The sequence below is a fragment of the Lepus europaeus genome, chromosome 1 (genome assembly GCF_033115175.1).
Source record: "Lepus europaeus isolate LE1 chromosome 1, mLepTim1.pri, whole genome shotgun sequence".
NCBI lineage: Eukaryota > Metazoa > Chordata > Mammalia > Lagomorpha > Leporidae > Lepus > Lepus europaeus.
The window spans coordinates 176,975,382-176,989,726 of NC_084827.1; the positions used below are offsets into that span (position 1 = coordinate 176,975,382).

The 14,345-nt window shown below is 66.4% G+C and overlaps 1 protein-coding gene across 2 annotated transcripts; it reads right to left on the minus strand.

The window, feature by feature from the left end:
• Positions 1 to 5,605: 5,605 nt before the first annotated feature.
• ECEL1 (endothelin converting enzyme like 1) lies at positions 5,606 to 11,782 on the minus strand. 2 transcript variants are annotated; one of them, XM_062202466.1, is made up of 17 exons: positions 10,997 to 11,782; positions 10,568 to 10,636; positions 10,374 to 10,484; positions 10,205 to 10,297; positions 9,936 to 10,060; positions 9,111 to 9,333; positions 8,593 to 8,691; positions 8,287 to 8,361; positions 7,929 to 8,026; positions 7,711 to 7,769; positions 7,589 to 7,640; positions 7,154 to 7,221; positions 6,922 to 7,046; positions 6,533 to 6,598; positions 6,076 to 6,171; positions 5,807 to 5,883; positions 5,606 to 5,705 (listed from the first exon to the last, which is right to left on the minus strand). In XM_062202466.1, the coding sequence occupies exons 1-17, from the start codon at positions 11,780 to 11,782 to the stop codon at positions 5,606 to 5,608; spliced, it is 2,322 nt and encodes a 773-aa protein (XP_062058450.1). The 2 variants fall into 2 exon arrangements, with proteins under 2 accessions (XP_062058450.1, XP_062058447.1); XM_062202463.1 differs by having other exon boundaries at positions 7,923 to 8,026.
• Positions 11,783 to 14,345: the final 2,563 nt, after the last annotated feature.

Genomic DNA, 14,345 nt, shown 5'->3' on the forward strand with positions numbered 1-14,345 from the left:
ACACCGGAAGCTCCAGCAGGTCTCAATCTACCGGAAGGTGCGCGTGAGCCCCGGGCCTGTGGCACCCCGTTCGTTTCCCCTGGGACATCTGAGAACCCCGGGGGTGGGGCTGCCTGGCTGAAGGGGCGTCAGAACAAATATGAGGAGCGTGTTCTCCCACCTAAGTGCCTGCTGCTCGGTGCTCGGTGCTGGGGCCGGGTGTGAAGGGGACATGGGGTGTGGGGAGCCCAGCACTCAGGAGGCCTGATGTCTCTTTAACCAAAGCCCAAGGGCCAGGTGCAGCCAGGCGTGCTTGGCCCCGGGCAGGACGCTCAGGCAGAGTCCTGTGACGGTGGGCACCTCACTCCCTGCAGAGCTTGGAGCTGGGCAGGGGCCCTGGAGGGCACCATCTGCTCGGTCCCAGACCCTGGGGACTCTTGGAGCCCTTGGAGGCCCTGCCCCACCTGGCTCGGAGGCAGAGGGCTGGTACAGGAAGGGTCGAGATTGGTGGACACAGACACGCTGCCTCATAGCCTCTCATGAGGACTCAGGACACCAGGTGCGTCTGTCTCCTGACCTTGACATCGGCCCCCCTGGGGAGCAGCATCTGCATGCTAGGATGTTGCCCTATAGGAACCCCCAAACCCGGACCTGCAGAGGCTACGCAGGGTTTACAACCTCATCCTCACATGAAAGGTGGCCCCAGGACCCTCTGACGCAGCTGTTCCCAGCACCAGCACCCATCCACAACGCCAAGGAGCAGCTCCTTGCCACCGAGCACGCCGGTCTTGGCAGATGCCCTTGGCATGGTGCCCAGGAGCCAATCACGTGGCAGGAGGACACTTCCGGCCCGCCCTAGACGGTGAAGCCACCACTCACCCTTAACAGGGAGCACCCGGGTCCCTGTGCTCTGCTCTGGCCCTGTCTTAGCTCACTAGATTTGTACACTTGTCGTTGTCAGCCAGCATGGGGTCTCCACCTCCACCCCCACCCCCGGCAGGGATTCCTCTGGTGGGATGAAGGTTCTCCCTGTGGGAGCTGCCCTCACACCTCTCCACGCACGTCCCTGGCAGCGTTCCCACAGCCGGTCCCCCAGGAGGAGGGAGGCTGTTTTATTATTTATGCAAAGTGTAGCCGTGGAGAGATGGGGCTTAACGGCGCAGTGTGACAGCGACCTGGGGTCTGAGCTGCTGCCAGGCCAGAATCAGAGGCTCCCGGCTCCCGGGCGGAACCTGGACCACCTCTGAGGTCGCTGAGGAGCTCGTGCTGGGCTTTGCCGGGCTGGGACCTGGACCCAGTGACCCCTACAGCCCTCTGGACACCTCAAACCCTGCCCCCAGGGTAGCAGGCGGGGGAGGGCAGGCAGGAGGCAGCATCCACTGTGATGCTCCGTGGGTTTGGTTATGTCTGCTACAGCAGCCCAGTGCACCGTCTGCTGGGGTGATCTGAGCCGGGGGTGGGGGTAAAATGGGTCACAATTGAAGGCAGAGAGAGGCCCCGAGAGGAGCCCCAAGCCCTGTTAGCTGAAGGGACAAAGAGGGGTCCTGGCCTGCAGGTGAGAAACTTCCTGTGAAGGCCGGAGCCTGCGGCTCGCCTTGGACCAAATGGAGTAGAGCTATGGGGGCCAGGAGGGGGAGACAGCGGGGTGTGGAATCTGTATCATTAGGACCAGGGAGGGGGTGGCGCTGTGGTGCAGTGGGTTAACCCACTGCCTGCCTCACTGGCGTCCCATACGGGCGCTGGTTCATGTCCCAGCTGTTCCTCTTCCAATCCAGCTCCCTGCTACCTTGCCTGGGAAAGCAGTAGAAGATGGTCCAAGCACATGGGCCCCTGCACCCACGTGGGAGACCCAAAAGAAACTCCTGGCTCCTGGCTTTGGCCTGGAGCCCTGGCTGTTATGGTCATTTGGGGAGTGAACCAGCAGGTGGGAGATCTCTCTCTCTCTCTCTGCTTTCCAAATAATTTAATTAATTATTAAATTAATCTGCAGACCAGGGCTGGCCAAGGCTAGATAACAGCTCAAGTTGTCCCCGAGGGGAAGGGGGCTTGGGGATGCCCCCCGCAGTTTCGCCGGCAAGGGGCAGTGTGCACATCAGAAGGGCTGCTCTCCTTGGCGCAGCCGCCAAGGGCTCGGGCAGCCATGTGCCGTCCGAATCCATGGACTCCAAGTACAACGACAAGTGAGCGCACGGAGCAAGGGCTTCCTCTGGGAGGAGGCGCTGCACGCCTCGCTGCCCCGAAGCAGTCTATCCTATAAGGGACGGATAAATAAATAAGCCCGATTGGTGGCTTGCATTTCTCCCTGTAAAACACTCCCAGGGCCCGCCCCTTGTGGATCCATCGTCCTGCAGTGACCCGGAGCTGGGAGGGCTGGCTGCTGGGCCCCCAGCCCCGGGGTCTCAGCTCACACCCCTGCAGCCTGTGTCCTGCGACCCCCGCAAGGAGAACGTGCCCACTCACTCACAGCCGGACCGCCGTCCCGTCTGCCTCGTGAGAGCGGGGAGGAGCCGTGATTCATGTCTGTGAACACAGATCTGCCCTCTGTAGTCTCACGGGCACACTCTGGTTCTGTCCCTCCCCTGCCCTGTCCCGGGGTGGGGGTGGGGGTGGGGGCGGGGGCCAGAGACAGTGCTCAGCCTCCGAGGAAGCTTGGAGCCAGCGGGAGGAGCGGAAATTGCTCCTTTTAATAAAGCAAAGTAAATGAGTTTCTCAAGGCTCCCTGGGGAAGGAGGGAGGCTCTGGGGGAGGAGGGAGAGGCCACAGATCGCAGCACGGGGCAGGATGGCCGTGCCCAGAACTTCAGCAAAGCCTGTGTGGGTGGCTCCCCAAGAGGGAAAGAATCGGGGTGCTGCAGAGGGCGGGAAAGGGCCGGCCCCCCGGCAAGGAGGCGCGAGGAGGCCAGGTGGGCTGGGCAGCCCCCTCCTCAGAGGAGTTTGCCTGTAGAGGACTGGGCTGTCTTTGAGAATGCTGGTAGGCAGGGCCTTCCCACGCCCCGGCTCCTGGGGCCAAGGGCACCAGACACCCAGGTCAGCACCAAACCAGCCACCGGCGGCATGGGAGACACTGGGCCCCAAGTCCACTGACCTGGTTAGGCCGGCCTGGGGTTCGGCCCTGCTGGGTGGCACCTGGCGCCCTAGACCCCTTCCTGGGCTCCCCAGAAATCTCAGGGCTGCTGAATGAGACCAGCCCAGGCCCCTGGCAGGCCTCGGGTCCTGCCCCAGTCGGCACACAGGTGACTCCCACGGAGCGGCCAGGCTGCGGGGGGCATGTGGCATCCTTGGCTCTGAGGGATCTGCTGGGGGCCCATATTGGGGAGGGGTCTCTGTCTGGCGGCGGACCATGGAGGCAGCAGCAGGGGCGCTCCTGTGGATCAGTGGTCGCAGGGGGCAGGGCGGACAGGCCCTTCACCCCTCATCTGTGGCCGGCTGTTTCTTGATGGGTTCCCTCTAGGCTCACAGCCTGGTGGCAAAGCTGTGGAGGATGGCGGACTGCAGCGAGAGCAGGGGCCCAGCCAGCCTCTGAGGACCCAGGCACAGCTAGCGCACGGCACGCAGACACACAGGTGGGGGCCGGGGTTGGAGGGGGTGGGTCCGGGTGGGTCCCGCTCTTGCTCCTAGATTTGCCCACCGCTAAACGCTTAGCTGGACCGCGCTCTCCGTCATCCTGCCAGGAGCCTCGCGCGGAGGATGCCCACCACATGGGAGGGCAGAGCCGGCCCCACCGCCCCGCAGCTGTGCCGTGCCCCTCCCTGCTCGCCGGGGGCGGGACTCGCGGAGGCCACACACTGCCACCTGCAGCTGGGGGCGGGACTCGCGGAGGCCACACACTGCCACCTGTGGCCGCTGGGCCTGGTGGACAAAGGAGCGAATGCCGTCAGCACTGCGTGTTTCCCCACACGCGTCCAGAGCCAGGCAGCCGACACTCAGCCTCCAGGAGACTCGAGCTACACACATCTGTGTCGTGCCGCGGCTGGCAGTGGGGCCCTGTGCTGGGCAGCGGCCCCAGCCACTCCCAGTGCTCAACCGAAGAGCAGCTCGGGAGATCCTGGGTGATGCACAATGACGCTGGGCCTCAGGCCACGTGCTCTGCACCAGCCTGGCATCCAGGAGCGGGGTCCTCTCCCTGCACCGAGGCCACTGGCATCGGCAGCAGGCACAGGTGGCCGGGAGCGGGGCTGACTCCTGGTATTCGGGCCTCACCCAGCGCCCCCTCCCTGAGCCAGCAGGGGGACAGGAGAGATCTACTGTGGGTGCAGCTGGGTCCCCTCAGGGGACCTGGGAGGAGAGGGGGGCAGGGGGTGCTGGGGATGCAGGGCTGAGAAATGGGCATGGAGAGCCCGAGCCGCCAGGCCCCACCCAGGTGGGGGAGGGCCCAGGTGACAGCAGAAAACCCCTCTGTTCCAGCTGCCCAAGGGACATCACAGGTGCCCAGGCTGGAGGAAGCATCCAGAAACTGCGCCTCCATGGGGCCTGCACCTCACAGGCCCCACCTGTAAGGAGTGTGCCCCCAAAGCCATGGCCAGGGGCCTCGGAGCAGCACAGGCCGACAGGGGCCCTCCCAGACTGGCCACCCCTGGGGGGGTCTCCTTCGGCCCCAGGCCCTCCTCAGACAACAGGGGCTCATGAAGCAGCAGCAGGAGCTCCTGGGGCAGACGTCTCTGGACATGACCGCGGCCCCGGGCTGCGCTGTGCCAACGGGCCCAGGCCTTCCCAGCAGTGCTCAGGGAGGGTGACACACCCGGGAGGAAGGCAGGTGCCCGGGTCCCCCAGTGGGGCTGCCCTGCTCAGGGAGGGTGACACACCCGGGAGGGAGGCAGGTGCCCGGGTCCCCCGGTGGGGCTGCCCGGCTGAGCCCTCCACACCAGCGCAGTGTGGGGTGGGCGGCCTTGCCCAGCCAGGACAGTTCCCCTTCCACCACTCACTCTGGGAGCCCACACCCCAGGCCTCAGGAGACGCCATCACAGAGAGGCCTGAACCCACGTTCTCAGAGGGGGGAGGGGAGGCCGAGGCCTGGCCTTGTAAGATGTGGCAAAAACTGCTGCTTTCGACTCCCAAGGTCCCAGGGCCACCCTGAAATGCAGGTCACTGGGCCACCAGGCCCGCTGGGGCCCTAGCACCAGGTGCAAAGACCCAGGGCAGGAGGCCTGGCCAGGGAGGAACGGGTGGCTGTGAGAAAGACAGAGGCGCTCAGGGAGGTGGGACAGAGGCGGCTTGGCCAGCGTGCCCAGAAGGCATCAGGAAGGTCCCCTCTCGGGCCATGGGCCTGAGCCTCCCCCGGAGGGGCCCCTGCAGCCCCCCTGCTCTGGGGACCCTGGAAGAGGCCGAGGCGACAGTACAGTGGCTTTATTGACCAGACTCAGCAGCACACACAGGGAAGCCAGGGCCTGCACCCTGCAGCCTGGCCAGGGGCTCTGGCTTCCTGGAGCCGAGCCTGGGGGTGGGGCAGCCCCAGTGTGTCCCCACTGTGCTCCCTGGAGAGAGGGACAGCACGGGGCCAGGTCCCAGAGGGGCTGGGGAGGTGGCGGGGCCAGGATGGGCCCGGCAGCAGGTGCATGCCTGCCCGGCAGCCGGCAATTCGTGCGGGGTGGGCGGTGGGGACGTGCAGGCGGGCGGGCGGGCGGCCAGGCTCACCACACGGAGCACTTGTGGGCAGGGTTCATGGGCGAGTCCTTAGGACAGTGGAAGGCCCGGCCGAACTCCTCAAACTGGGATACACTGCCCAGGACCCTGGGGTGAAGGGAGAGACGCCCACGGTGTGGGGCCCAGCGGCCAGGCCACCCCAGCTGCCCGCGCTGACAGCGGAGGCCCAGGGAGGCAGGCAGGCGTACCTGTAGTGCTCAGGTGCGTGCTTGTCGGTGAGCACCTGCAGGTAGATGGACTGCGACCGGCGCTTGATGCACCAGTTCTGGGCCGCAGAGGCGGGTGGAGGGGAGGAGAGCGCGCGGTGAAGCCAGGTGTCTACCGTCCATCTTCCCACCCCAGTGCCACAGCCCACGGGGCCATCACCTTCGAGGGGACACGTGATGGGAGACGGGCTGGCCACAAGAGAAAGGGCAAGAGAGGGCTGGGCCCCCTGGGCCCCCACTCCCCTGCCCACCTGAGCGAAGGCGATGAAGAAGAGCTGGTTGTGCGTGTACTTGAGCCGGTGCAGCGGGTGCTCTGGGCCGTGTTCCCGCACCCACTTCTGATAGGCCTGGGGGTGCAGGGTGCGGAGCTGCTGAGCCCACCCTGCCCCGTGTGCTGCCCTCTCTCCATCACCCATCAGCCCCTCCCTCCGCAGCCCCCACCCTGCATACCACCTACTGTGCTGCATATCCCTGCCTGGCCAGTGCCACCCCCTCCAGGCAGCCTTCCCTGCTCTCTTGGCAAAGATGAGGTGAGGCCTATGGATCCTCCCTCTTCTGCTGGACCTTGTGACCAGCCAAGGCCCCACAGCACTCTAGGCCAGAGCTCAGAAAGGATGGGCAGGGAGGGGCGGCCATGCCTCTAGCCTGGGGTCTTCAACAGCCCCCTCCGTCCCCCAACAGGGCCCGGGGCCAGGCAGGGCAGCTCACATAGTAGGCCAGCTTGAGGCCGCCCATGTCCGCAATGTTCTCGCCAAGCGTGTGTTTCCCATTCACCTGCGAGAAAGGAAGCCAGGGGACACATGGGGTCTGGCTGGCCTCCCTCGGGCCTGGCTCCCGGGGGTCCCTGCCCCCTGCCTCCCCCTCCTTCCTTTCCCAGAGACTTTGAGGGGGGCTCCTGCCCCCTGCCCCTGCCTGGCACTCCTGTACCAGGTGAGTCCCTCTGCCCCCTTCCCATGTCCAGGTAAGCATGTGCGGGAGCCCCGGGCACAGGGGCGGGGACCTGCATTCACTCAGACACCCGTGGGTGTCTTGCTCTCGCTCCACGCCCAGCCAGCTCTGAGGGGCACCAGGTGCAGGCAGGAGGGGCAGGGCCTCACCCGCTGGTTGTAGACTGTGAAGTTATCGTAGAGGCGCACAATGCACTCAGCTTTGCGCAGAAAGCGGCTGTAGGAGGCCTCGGTCCACCAGTGCAGCAGGTTCCCTGAGCGGTCGTACTGGCCCCCTGCGAACACCCCGGGCGGGCGGCTGAGACCGGCCTCCCTCCAGAGCACTCGGTCCCCTTGCCGCCCCTCCTCCCTGAGCCAGCGCCCAGGCCCTCCCGGGCCTCACCCCAGTCATCGTAGCCGTGGGTCAGCTCGTGGCCGATGATGGTGCCGATGCCCCCGTAGTTCAGAGACCTGGGGGCATGACAGCTGCGTCAGGGGCCTGCATCCTCCCCTCTGGGAGCCCCGCGCTGCTGCCCAGGCCCAGGAGGCTCCGGGAGCCTCAGTGTCCCCGTGGGTACCTGTCCAGAGCTTTAGGAAACACTCACATAGGGCAGGTGGGGCAGGAGAGGAAGAGGCGCCCATGGGCGCACGGGGCCTGTTCCACTTCCTCATACAAGGAACTCCCCCCCTTTCTAATTTAACCAAGAATGAGGTGGGACCACAGGGACCCAGGGTCTGTAGCCGTCATGACCCTGCCCAGTGCTGGGGCAGTTTGAACCCCAGCCCACCCCTGTCCCAGACACGGCTGGCCCAGCCCTCGGCCCTGTCCTGTACTCACTGCGGGAAATCCGGGTCATACAACGTGGGCTGTAGGATGCCTGCCGGGAACACTGTGGGGAAAGCGTGGTCAGGGGGAGGCCCGTCCACTTGTGGGAGCCACCCCTGCAGGGCGAGACTCACCCATCTGGTTCTTGTTGGGTAGGTAGTAGGCATTGAGGGCCTGGGGGGGCAGCAGCCACCTGAGGAGGGAGGCTGGGGTCGGCCAGGTGCCCACAGACCCTAGCCTCCACCTGTCTGACGGCTGCCCCAGGGCCCAGCCGCAGCCCTCCCCTGACAACACGGCCTCTCCCCATGTCCCGCCCCCAACCCCCAGCTCAGGGCCAGGCACCCACGTGGACTTGTCCACCTCCTGCCGGATCTTCTTGACGGACAGCTGGATGCTGAAGCGGATGCTGTTCAAGATGTTCTTGAAGTAGGTCTTCTCGTGGACTTCAAACTACAGGGCGGGGGGAGGCGGGGGGAAGCAGGCATTGGTCCACAGTTACCACACAGCGTGGGGGCCCACATGCCTGCCGGAATGCCTAGCTTTGAGTCCCGCTCCACTCTGATTCCAGATTCCCATTAATGTGCACACTGGGAGGTGATGGTTCAAGTGGCTGGGTCCCTGCCACCCACGTGGCAGACCCGGGTCTGGGCCAGGGCCCCAGGGAAGCCTGGCCAGTGAACCCCGGGTAGAGAGCGGGGGATGCGGCCCACCTCATACTCCTTGTCCACAGCCTCGGGTTTCAGCAGGAAGTCTGGGTAGCCAACCATCACCATCATATACTGCAGCTGTGGAGCACAGGGAGGGTGCGAGTGGCCCAGGGCCTGGGGAGATGGCTCCCCAAGCCACTAAGGGAAAGAGGCTCTCAGCCAGCCCAGGAGGCCAGGTGCAGGAGAGCAGGCCAGGTGATGTCAGCTTCCCACAGGCACCTTGTCTCCCGTTCTCCCCAGCATCTGACACTCAGTAGGTGCTCAAGAAATGTTTGTGGGACCAACCAGTGGGCCCAGGTCCCAGCTCACCTTGGCCCGAGCAGCCGCCTTGGTCTCAGCATCCATCCAGTCCAGCTCCTCCAGGCGCTGGCCCAAGATGTACTTGATGTCTTCCACCAGCTGCTGCACCTGCCGGGTCAGAGGTAAGGGGTCACAGGTCAACCAAGAAGGCTCTGGACTCCCGGCGCCCAGCACAAAGGGGGCTGCCCCATGATAGTGCCAGAGCTGAAGCCTGGGGCTTGGTGCTGCGTGCAAAGGGGAGACTTCAGAGGTGGGAACCAGGCCCTGCACTCTAATCTGTGCCTCCTAGTACTGAGCATGACCAAGGAGGTGCCCAGTGGTTGGTGGGAAAATCACCTGCAGCTTCTACCTGCGGAGGTGGAAGCCTGGTGAGGAGCAGCAGTAACCTCAGAGGGGCTGAGCCTGGGGCCCCCACCTGCAGGCAGGTGTATGGTGCTTCCCATCCAAGGACCAAGACCAGCAGAGGACACCACACCCAGCGCAGCAACCCCACCCCCACCCCCACCCTAAACCCAGGGCAGCCTGACCTTGGCCTTGCTGGCCGCTGAAAAGTGCTCATGGACAAAGAGAGCGCCAAGTGCCATGCCGAAGTGGCGGTTGGCCTGGCCCAGGCACACACGGGCCAGCTCCTGGGGCTTGTCGCTGCCCTCCATCTCCCGGGCCAGCTCGTGCAGAGCCTCGCGGAATGGCGAGGACAAGTGCTCACTCAGGACGACCACCACGCGCCACACCAGGTAGTTGTGCAGGATCCTGGGGGCCAGGAGGAGCAGGGGGAAGGGTGCGGACAGCCATGAACGAGGGCCAGACTGGGTACCGCCTGGCCCACCCCGTGCCGCCTGCTGAGGGTCGGACCCAGCGCCCACAAAGGACGTGCACGTGGTCATCCTGGCTATGCAGAGGCAGATCTGAAGTATCCTGTGCTCAAATCACACACAGCACGGCTCCTGCTACAAGCAGAGCCCTGCGACTGAGGGTTTAGGGCCAGCATCATTTCATCACGAGCTATGGGAGGGAAAAGCAGGCTCTCCAGGGTGACCGTGACCTCAGAGCTGGCCTTGAAAGGCCTCCGTTCCTCCCCCAGGCAGGCCCTGGAGCAGCAGACCTGTGGCCACAGGTCTCCTCTCTGACAGCCATGTTCACTCAGCCTTAACCTCCCCAGGTGAGGAAGCTCACAGCCCCGCCCCGGGTCCCATAGGGAAATCAACAGGGCCACGGTCAGAACAAGGGATCCAGACTCCTACTCCAGCGCTCCGGCCTGCCCCCCTCACGGAGGCTGCTGCACAGACGTGCGGGTGGAAGCGCCACGCTCGCCCAGCAGCCAGCTCCAGGGGCGGCGGGGGTGTGCGGCGAACCTGCGGGGTGTGGAGCGGATGAGCTGGGACACCTGCTGCATGTAGTCCGTGGCCAGCAACACCACCTCCTCGTCCTCCGAGAAGTCCTCCTGGAAGATCTGGTCCAGCAGCCACTTCCACCGCAGCTGGGGGCCGGAACAGGGCCACGGGGGCCGGGGAGAAGCAGTGAGGGTACACGGGAGCCCGGGGCCACCAAAGGCCTTGCCCGCCCCTGGGGCGTGGGGGCCAGCGTCCCCTCCCCCTGCTGGCCACCAGGGGCTGCCACTCACATGGGGGGTGATCTTCTGCAGCTGCCCCAGCGTCACCTTGTTGTACACAGAGCTGACGTCTCTGCGAAGGTCGTCGTACTCGGACACGGTGATCTAGGGGAGGGTCGTACAGCTCACCCACCCAGGCCCTGATCCCCTCCCCCAGCCCAGGAGGCCCAGCCCCTCTCACATTGGCCAAGCGCTGCTCCAGCTGCAGGATCTCCTGGGCCTTCCGCTCCACTTCGTCTGCTCCCAGCAGGCGGAGCAGGCGCTCCATGAACACCCTGTAGGCTGCCAGGACCTGCACCAGGACCGGGCGCTGCTCAGCCTGGGGACCCCGCCCCCCGGGGCCCAGGCCCTCCCTGCACCCCAGCCCAGCCCCACCTTCTCACTCTCCTCATCCTGAGCCAGGTACAGGGTCCTCTCCGGCAGGGTGAGCCCGTCCTGGTCAATCTGGGGAGGGAGACGGGGGCCGGGGTCACCCCAACAGACTGGATCCCCACTCAGATGCCTGGAGCGTGGACAGGCCAGGCACCGTTGTCCCAACCCCAGGAGCGCACAGACCCCAGCCGCTCTTCCAGAGAAGCTGTGCAAGCCCTTCCCTGAGGGGCGTGCCTGAGGCTGCAGGGGGTGCCATCCCCATCCCGTAAAGCCCCCACTTTCTTCGCCAGGCCCAGGCACTCACAGCCCTGCGCGGAGAGCTGGGGCCCCAGCTGCCCGAGGACCGGGAAATTGCGGCGCCCTGCCCGTGGGCATCCCTCCCCTCCGCGCCGGCCGCCCAGGCGCGCGCCCCAGGTCCCCGCGGCCACTTGCCCGGATGACGTAGCGCGAGGAGTTCCTGTCGTCCAGGCTGACGGTGAGCGAGAAGAGCGCGGCCGCGCTGTACACGCCCTGCGCCTTGTACAGCAGCCGGTTCAGGTCCCAGCGCGCGGCCGGCCCCGGGCGCTCGGGCGCGCCGCCCAGGTCCCAGCCGCCGCAGTCCTCAATGACCTCGAGCATGGGCCGCGGCCCGAGCCGCTCGATCTCGCGCATGTCGAGGCACGAGCGGAAGAAGGCGCGCACCTTGCGCTGGGCCGCGCCGCCCGGGCCGCCCGCGGGCCGCGCCAGCAGGCGCCGCAGGCGCTCCTCGTTCTGCTCCCCGATGGCCGCGATGGTGCCGTAGGTGAGCTTGTCGTCGGGGATGGCGTGGCGCCGCAGCCAGCCGCCGCACGCGAACGAGTAGAAGTCCTGGCACGGGTCGATGCTGGCGTCCAGGTTGGCGGCCAGGAAGCGGGCGGCGCGCGCGAAGGCCTTGCGCTCCGGGCAGCCCTCGGCACAGGCGGCGCCGCCCCCCGCGCCCGGGCCCAGGTACTTGAGCGCCAGCATGGCGGCCAGGATGGCGCACAGGCCGGCGGCGAACACCAGCCCCGACAGCAGGCACACCTCGCGCCGGTTCCAGCGCGGCAGCCCGGCCCGGGCCCCGGCGGCGCCTCTGCCCGCTCCCAGCGGGAAGCCTGGGGGCAGCGAGGTCCCGCGCGAGCCCCCCGCGCCGCAGCGGCTCACGTACTTGACCTCCTGGAATTCGTCGTAGTGCGCCGTCATCGAATACGGGGCCTCCATGGCTCCCAGGCCGCCGCTGAGCGGGCGCTGGCCACCTGGGCTACAGCAGACGCCGAGCCGCCGGCCTCCTTTCGGGCGTCCGCATGGCCCTGGGGTCGCCGCTGCGGGAAGGGCAGAGGCCGGCTCAGAGAGACGCTGCAGCCCGACGGCGACCACCAACGGGGCGAGGAGGGGCGCCGCGGACTGGGCTTTTGTCTGACCTCCTTCCGCCCAGGAAGGCTCAGAGTGGCCACCACGTCCCCGCACAGTCCCGCCTTCTACCCACACGTGCGCTCTGCGGCGCGGGAGGGGCCCTGGTGGGAAGCAAGAGAGCGCAGGGCACGGATTCGAGCACGTAGTAGGCCTTCGCGGAACGCCTCTTCCTCCTCCCTCGTCCAGGATTGTCCCGGGTCGGGGAGGACAAAGAGCGCAGAAGAGGTGCGGTCAGGGGCGCGTCTAAGCGGCCCCTAGACTGCTTCCAGCTCTCCGCACTGGACCCAGATGCTGGAGTCCGCGGCCGAAGAACCACACTTTGTCCTGGCGGAGTCCGCAGGACCAACCTCGTCCAGTCCCTGGCGTTTTCTGATCGGCCGCCCGAATGCCACCGGCGCTTTTCTTAAACCGCGCGCGCCTCGCGGCGCAGCGTCCGGGAGACAAACCCTCCTCGCTGATCCGTACGGAGAACCAAGACCGGTCCGGTCCCCAGCCCCTTCCCCGCCCTGGGCCACTCCCGCCTTCAACAGGTTCTTCCCGGAATCCAAACTTGGGCGAAGTTTCACCCCCTACACTCAGCAAGAATGCAGGGTGCGCCTCGAACCCGGGGCTCCGAGCCTCGCTCGCCACGCCGGTCCGCGCAGTCCTCGGAGCCCAAGAGCCGAGCCCGCAGTCGCAGCTGAAGCTGGAGCCGAGAGGACGCAGACAAAGCCGGGCGGCGCGGCGCGGCGGCGGTGGCCGCGGCGGCGGCGAACTCGGGGGCCACTTACCGGGAGGTGCGCGCCCAGGCCGGGCGGGGCCGGAGCCGGTCGGGCCCGGGCTGGGGCCGGAGCCGCAGCCGCAGCGGAGCGGGGCGGGCGCCGCTGTCTCGGTGCGCCCGCCGCCTTCTCTGCCGCCGCGCCGCGCCGCCCGCCGGCCCCGGGGGAGGGGGCGCGCCGGCGGCTCCACCCTCCTCCGCCCGCCCCCGCGCCCCTCCTTCCCCGGCTTCCCTCCCGGCTACCTGTCAGCTCGGCGGCGGCGCGGAGGTGGGGATGCTGCTGCGGAGCCCGGCTCCCGAGGGGCGTGCGCAGGCTTCGCGCTCGGGGACTCCCGGCCCAGCCGCGTTCCGGGAGGAGCCGGCGCAGCCGCTGCTCCCTGGAGGGGGATCCCCCTCTATTCCGGTGCCCCCTACTCGCAGCCAGCTACCGGGCCTCCAGCAGGAGCGCAGGAGGCGCGTGGGCCCTCCGGACTGGGCACCGCCCTGGAGGACTCCCTCGAAGGGTGTGGGGCGGCGCTGAGCGCCCGCATCCGCCCGGCTCCGTGGCTGTCGCAGAGCGGGCCCGCCGTGGGGCGCTCCCTTGTCCTGTGAACGCCTGCCCGCCATTGAGCCCTGTCCGAGGTCCTGGTTGGCCATGCACCCTTCACCCCGCTTCTGGCGGAGAGGGAGGGTGAAGGCTTGGAGAAGAGGCTCAGGCTGAAACTGTGCCCCTCCCTCCTTGGCCGGCCCTGGCACCGCTGCCCGGGAAGCCCCCGGCCCAGGTAGGGAGGAAAGAGCAGAGAGGAAGGAGTGAGGTCCTCCCTGCTGCTGCAGACGGGGAGGGGGCGCCCTGTGCCCCAAGCAGCCTGGGGCTCAGACAGGCCTGGGCTTCATCAGGGGCCCCGTTTGTGTGAATTGAGGGACAGGAGAGGCTGGGTAGGGAGACTGGATTTGTCCACTCACTCCCTTCTTGCAGCTGAACTTGCCTGTCTGCACCTCTGTACCCCCGGGTCCTGGCCCACATGAACCAGAATGTGGGGTTCTTGGGCGAGTGATGCTCTTCTTGCCTTCCAGCCCCAGCCGGAGCCTGCCCACTCCCTCTCCGTTGTGTGTCCCTAACTGGGCGCTCCCAGGCCTCACAGCTCCAGCCGGCAGGAAAGACCTTAAACACTGCTTATGACAGCCATGGGGTCCCTCCGAGAAAACACAGGACAAGGAGGAGACTCAAAGGACAGACCCATAGTCCTGTCCCCTCCCCTGGGCTGCTCAACCCCTTGGCTGCTGGGACAGGGACTTCCTGTCTCCTGTCTGTGCGTCTCCCCACTCCGGATTCTCTCTGCCTCCCGAGGTCCTGCTCTGTCCCATACATTCTGCTTGTGCTCAATTAATTCTACTGAGGAGAGATGAAATTACGCAAAATGTGGTGATTCCTTGTGGGGGAGGGGAGGGCAGGGCGGTGGCAAAGTGGCTCTTTGTGCTTTTAATCTGCATTTTCCCCCTCCACGTTCCGGCTCCAGGAGGGTAATTTTGCAGCCTTTTCAGGCCCTGATTGGTATCATTTCTCCAGCAATGACAGCTTTTATTTTCCCCGAAATGAATGCCGTGAAATTTCCAAGAAATATAAAAATGGATATT

Bases quoted from the DNA above. Each gene is read 5' to 3' on its own strand.
- ECEL1 (XM_062202463.1), bottom strand. From the start codon at position 11,782: ATGGAGGCCCCGTATTCGATGACGGCGCACTACGACGAATTCCAGGAG. The intron at 10,485-10,567 runs GTGGGGCTGGGC...GTCCTGGTGCAG, and splicing joins AGGATGAGGAGAGTGAGAAG to GTCCTGGCAGCCTACAGGGT. The intron at 6,599-6,921 runs GTGAGGCCCTGC...CCTTTCTCGCAG, and splicing joins TCACAGTCTACAACCAGCGG to GTGAATGGGAAACACACGCT.